We start from the raw sequence: 6,000 nt of genomic DNA on the forward strand, positions 1-6,000 counted from the left end.
CTAACTTTTTCAAAATTACGATTTTGCCCCTAAACTTTTGCATAATTACATTTTTCCCCAAGGCTCGGAAATTAAACTTCATCCCTTATTCTTATGTTTTATGACATGCTGAACATTTTTCCCTTCTATGGCAACATCAAATTCCCACTCTAACATGTACTTAAGAACATTAGGTATTTTTACCGATTATGTCGTTTTACTCGTTTTCACTTAGAATCGCTTAGCAAAAGTTGTTTAACATAATTTATAGCTTCATATTTTATCATAAAACATCAAAATAAACACTTTTCACCTATGGGTATTTTTCCAAATATAAACCCTAGGTTAAATTATTGCTAGAATAAGCTAAATTAAGCTACCGGGATCTCAAAAATGTAAAAAAACATTAAAAACGGGGCTTGGGATCACTTACTATGGAGCTTGGAAGCTTGAAAACCCTAACTATGGCTCCCCCCCTTGCTGATTTCGTCCTAATGAAGAAGATGATGATTTTTTCCATCTTTTTCCCTTTTAATTCTTTTTATTACTAGATTACCAAATTGCCCCTAACTTAAAAATTTTCTATTTCACTTATTTCATGTCCATTTTTGTCTACCAAGTTACCAGTGGTCTAATTACCATATAAGGACCTTCAATTTAAATTTTCATAACAATTGGACATCTCTAACATGTAGAACTCAACTTTTGCATTTTTTACAATTTAGTCCTTTTGACTAAATTGAGTGCCCAAACGTCAAAATTTTTGAACGAAATTTTCACGAAATCATTTTGTGAAATCATAGACCATAGAAATATAAGAAAAATAAAATTTTCCTCATCGGATTTGTGGTCCCGAAACCACTGTTCCGATAATCTTAAATTTGGGTCATTACATTATTTTTCTTAAAAATAACTTTCTCTGCTCTTTTCTATATACTTTATATAAAATATTTAATGCTATGTAAACTTTTATGTTGGGGATAAACCCGTGTAAGTAACAAATAAGAAAAATAAGAAGAAATTGAAAAGATCGAACACGCAAATTTTACGTGAAAAAACCCTCCGAAGAGGATAAAAAACCACGAGCAAAGATATTCACTTAATCGACAAAAAATGAAGAGTACAAAAATAGAGATAAAAATTAAATCCTGGAACCCGAAAATAAGAACCCTCAAAACTTGAATACAAAATTCCCTAAAAGCTTGTAAAAGCTAATACTTAAATTTGTTATGGGTTAATCTTTCTAGGACAGAGAATGACCTATTTATAGGCTAAATTCGTAGGTCAACTAATTTTAAAATAATCTACACTAATCAGAGTTCAACTGGGACAAATAATCAGAATTTGACTGGAAGAAGAAAACCAATGAAAATTGCATGACATCGCAACGTCCCCTATCGTGTCGTTGCAGCGTCGTTTATGCTTCTCTCATGTTTCGTCGTTGCGTTGTTGTGACGTCGCATGGCTCCTCGTCACGATGTCTCTCTCTATTTGTGTCTTAATTTGATTGAAATGCGATACATACTCCACATTTTATAATGAAAAGAAAAAAGATAAAGCATGAAATTCAAATATAAAGAAAAAGTTGGTAGAAAAAATGATAAGAAGATTGCAAAAAAAAAAAAGTGCATCAATAGACAAGAAAGGATTGTGGAAGAAAAGAGTGTAAACAAATTGAAAAGTTTTAATTTAATTAAAGAAAAATTATCTCGTACACTAGTGGAGTTTTTTAGATTCCATAAGCTAGTTGAAGGTGTTATATATGTCGTGTTAAAAGAAAAAGAAAAAGAAATTTTCGAAATTTTGGTTTTGTAGTCGAAAATTGGATTCGAATGAGTTTTTCAACGAGTTCTTAAATTTTCCATTACGTCCTTTGGTGTAGGAAAAATATATGGATAGTGTTAAAAAATGACTGATTAAAAAAATATTTTGTTTTGGTGAATTATATTAACTTGGTAAAGCCTTGAACAATAAATGTAATTAGCGCAACTCGAATTCAGGCCACACCTAGGGCGGTGAATACCCTTAACCATCGCATAGGGTTCAAAAAAATCTTTTTAATAGCTGGATAATTCATATAAGAGAGTATAGTTTAAGTACCATTTTGAGTAAGGGAGTATAATTTAAATACTATTTATAACAAAAAAAAAAATTAAGTAGAATTTAAGAAAATGAGTATGGTTTAAATATGATGCAAGCGAAATCCAAACTTTCACATCTTCACCATAGTCGGGTAATACCGGGTCAGGGTGGCTGATAAGAGGATGCCCGTTGTCATCATATTCTTAAACTTACAACTTAAAAGTACTCAACCATAAACGGTGATTCACTGGTCACTCCCTTTTTTTTTTCTTTATTGGTCGACCAGTTGATTGCCGGCGCGTAATTCAAAACCCATCGCCGTAAAATCATCGGCTTTAAGCTTCATCAAAGCAAGAAGCATCGGAAGTGATCTCTTTGAGCCTGTTAAAGGAGCTAGGCATGTCTCTCGATGGCTTCCCTCCATTCATTTCAGCTCAGCTCCATTATCTCATCAATCACTTTCCCGACAAAATCAAGGTAATTCTGTCTAACCCTATACCCCCCCCATATCTTCAAATTGCCCATTTCAATCAACGACATTAGTTCGATTAAGAACTAGGGTTCCGTTTTAACAGTAACGAAAGTTTCAATTTCTCTTGTAATTTTGATTTGCAGGTTGAGCAAGTGCTGTCTGGTGGAAAAACCTACACCGGGGGCCTAGATCGATTTACATTGCTTATTCCATATTGCTTAGACTATATTAAATGTCTGTAAGATTTTTAATTGCAAAATGTAAGATTATCAGTAAACTGCTTTCTATTTAGATGATATTTTTGTTTACATTGATCCAGGGGATATTATATACAATGCGGAGTTCCCATTGGCTCCACCGGATATAATATTTGGAACTGAAGATGAAGATTTTCACCCACTACACATGACTGGCCGTGTAGGAGAGGGGGACTTGAAGTTTCGGAACATTTTGTCTGATTGGAACTATAAAGACCCGACAAGGCTACTAGCTTTAATTCAGGAATTGAGGTTAGGCTTGATGTTTACTGACACTTGCTATTGCAATGGAAATCAAAATCTTTTATGTTTGCGGGGGGAAAATAGCCAAAATGTTCATGTTATTTTCTTGTTAAATAGGGACCGGTATATGGCCTACCAGAAGAAACGTGTTGGAGAAGTGGATGATGATAGGTTGACATTTGAGATTAGCACTATTTGTTCTCGAGAGGTAATCTCTTGGCATTTATGTTTGGTTTCTGATGGAGAATGTTTTGAAAATCCTGCTGTGTTGTTTTCTTAACCTGAATTGTGATTCTTTTATAGATATTAGCTGAGGTTAAAGTAACGAATGAGGAAATGTGCAAATTCTGAGGCATTTCCTTTACCATTTTTTCAAAATGTTTGTTTGTTTAATCACACGAAGTCTGTCCTTAAAATGTTAACCATTGTCATGACACATTTAGCCGTAATATACATGTCTTTATCCTTAATTTCCTTTCTGCTTTTTGTGCATGTCTATTTCCGTATGTATGAACTGAAAGATAAAAATTTAGCCGTCATATAGTTGCATATTGAACTTTTTAGCATCTTTAGACTCTGTGAAGTCATTGAATCAATGTACAAAATTTTTAACCATAATTATTTGAATCTGAATGTATTCAAATTTGTCTACCCATGTATTTAAACTTAGTTTACTGTTTGCCACTATTGAAGCTCTTTCATTTTATGAGATGCTTGCATCTGTAAACTGAACTAATTGGTTAGTGCCTTAACTCCTTTCTCTTTTCCAATTCCTTTACTGTGCTGCAGGGAATTGAGATGCAAATTAGTTCAGGTGCTGAAAAGGTATTCCTTTTATGGAATATGATCTTTGTAAGTAGATTATGTGTGCTTAAAACATAATTGGTTTTTAACTAAATCCATGGTGTATATGCCTTTGAATCTTAGCGTAGCCAGAAGAGGTCAAATTTGCTGTGCCTCTAATGGACATGAACATAAACAAAATGGTGCATGGGTGCCCCTGGAGACATCCACAAAAGATATGCTTACAGGTACCTTTCCTTCTTTTCCCTCTCATTTATGTGTAATCTAATTCTTAAAAAGTAACTTGTATGTAATTTTATTGTTGTTAAAATTCTTCCTTTTCTTCTGTCCTCCATTTCTTCCCCACCTTGAATGAAGTTTGTAATATTGCAGGTAATATATCCCGTTGGAAAAAAGTATGCATCTACTCCTTCAGCACCTCGTCTGAAATTGATGTCAACTACTGAGCTGAGAGCTCTGTTTACAATCGAGGATGTCAAGCTTCCTTCATGGTTGGATGGAATGTGAGTTATGTAAATCATCCTGCAGTTGTTGCATATCTTAAAAGATTTTGTGCTGACAAACCTCTGTTGGTTTTTACCTTCTCATTTGAAGGTGCATGGCTGAATATCTTCCTCATCTAGAAGAATCTCTTCAGAAACAGGTTGGCTCCTTTTTGGTCATCTAGGTTTGCTTTGAGTTTGTGTATTGAGGGTCTAAGAGTAGGACTGATCTGTAATTGTTCTCTAGGTCCTGGAAGCTGTTTCATTAATTGACATAAGAAGACACTTTATAGAAGCATTAGCCCCATTGTTTGGAAGACCTTTGGAAGCTGATCCGGTGTGCACTACTCTTGCCATTTATCTTTTTATATTAAGCATTAGTTTATTTTACATTGATTGTTAGTTTCTCATTGCTTTCCTTGGCAGGTCTTTTGCAGAAAGGCAACATTTCTTGCTTCCTCTGGATCCTTTGTTTTCCTGGTACCATTAGATAATTGCTGATTCTACCATTTTCTGGTTAGACCAATAGAGGACTGTTTCAATAAACATGATTAAGTTCTAGACTATGATTGCATTTATTTTAGTGCAATAAGTTTTTGTATCTAACTTTTAGTACCCATATTTTTTTACTTAACTCGGTCTCTGCTAAAAGTCAACTTTTGATGGTACTGTTGTTGTAGGTGCACTTCCATATTTCAACTCTGTTTCCTAAGCAGCAGCCAGCTCTGATGCTCCAAAGTTCTCAGGTAATACTATTAGCTTTTCCTAATATGTTAAGCACTCGGGTTCTTGGGTACAATAGTTAGATCCCATTTTTAGACAGATCGATAAAAAGGTGTTTGGATGTATCTGAAAGGATACATGGAAGATATTACCGAATAAGTTTGAGGACCAACTAGCTTTTATGATTCTGCTGAATATCAGTTTCTCTACTCGTTGGAGAACATGAACATCGACTGTCTATTGCAGCATATATCGCCACAAGGAATACCGAAAAAGTCACCTCTTCTAGCAGAATATCCATGGAGTCCGAGATGGGAAGCATCACAAATGGCGGAGCGGATATTGTGAGTTTCATTAGTCTTTGTAGATTCTCAATCATTTTCAGTGTGTTTTACTAACATGTATCGATTTCTCCAGCGATTTCTTGGCGGATGAGTCTCTTAACTTCAAACGGTTCTGTAATGAGTCTCAACCTCAACACTAGTACGATAAGGGGATGCTGAAGTTTGGTATGGGTTATGTTTTATTCATCCAAGTTGTCTAAAAAATGCTTAATGGAACATTTGGTAGTTTTCTTTTAATACAATTTCGAAACTGGTGTCTAAGTTGTAGAAAGGAAATGCAATGATCTATCTTTCGCTTCTTAATGCTGATGCATGCTTACCCCTTTTTATTATAGCCCAACACCAACTTCGATTTATGGACGTATTTACGTTAATTAATGTTCATAAACATGGATAAACAGCAAACACTGGAAGAGCAAGTGATCAAAATTATTTGCTGGCAGCTGAAGGTTATGGTTTTAAGTCTCCATAATGACATTACTTTTCTTAGTTTGTAATGTGATAAATAAATAAAAAAGCCAACAATATGAAATAAACTTTTCAATATTACTACTTTACTTTCAGGTAAGTCGTTTATTTTATTTTATTTTATAATTAAATTAACTTTTAACCTA

The 6,000-nt window shown here is 34.2% G+C and overlaps 1 protein-coding gene across 3 annotated transcripts; it reads left to right on the forward strand.

Annotated features, from left to right (window-relative positions):
• Positions 1-2,179: 2,179 nt before the first annotated feature.
• LOC107918164 (BRISC and BRCA1-A complex member 2) lies at positions 2,180-5,689 on the forward strand. Of its 3 annotated transcripts, none has more exons than XM_016847696.2 (13): positions 2,180-2,538; positions 2,677-2,767; positions 2,853-3,042; positions 3,151-3,241; positions 3,823-3,858; positions 3,966-4,064; positions 4,210-4,340; positions 4,432-4,480; positions 4,567-4,656; positions 4,746-4,799; positions 5,000-5,065; positions 5,289-5,386; positions 5,460-5,689. In XM_016847696.2, exons 1-13 carry the CDS (start codon positions 2,461-2,463, stop codon positions 5,524-5,526), a joined length of 1,140 nt encoding a protein of 379 aa, XP_016703185.2. In that variant the 5' UTR covers positions 2,180-2,460; the 3' UTR covers positions 5,527-5,689. The 3 variants fall into 3 exon arrangements, 2 of the variants coding, with proteins under 2 accessions (XP_016703185.2, XP_016703184.2); XM_016847695.2 differs by having other exon boundaries at positions 2,184-2,538; positions 5,244-5,386; XR_005909400.1 differs by lacking the exon at positions 5,460-5,689 and having other exon boundaries at positions 2,184-2,538; positions 4,746-4,835; positions 5,244-5,299.
• The last annotated feature ends 311 nt before the right edge of the window (positions 5,690-6,000 follow it).

This window comes from Gossypium hirsutum, chromosome D01 (assembly GCF_007990345.1).
Source record: "Gossypium hirsutum isolate 1008001.06 chromosome D01, Gossypium_hirsutum_v2.1, whole genome shotgun sequence".
Classification (NCBI taxonomy): Eukaryota; Viridiplantae; Streptophyta; class Magnoliopsida; order Malvales; family Malvaceae; genus Gossypium; species Gossypium hirsutum.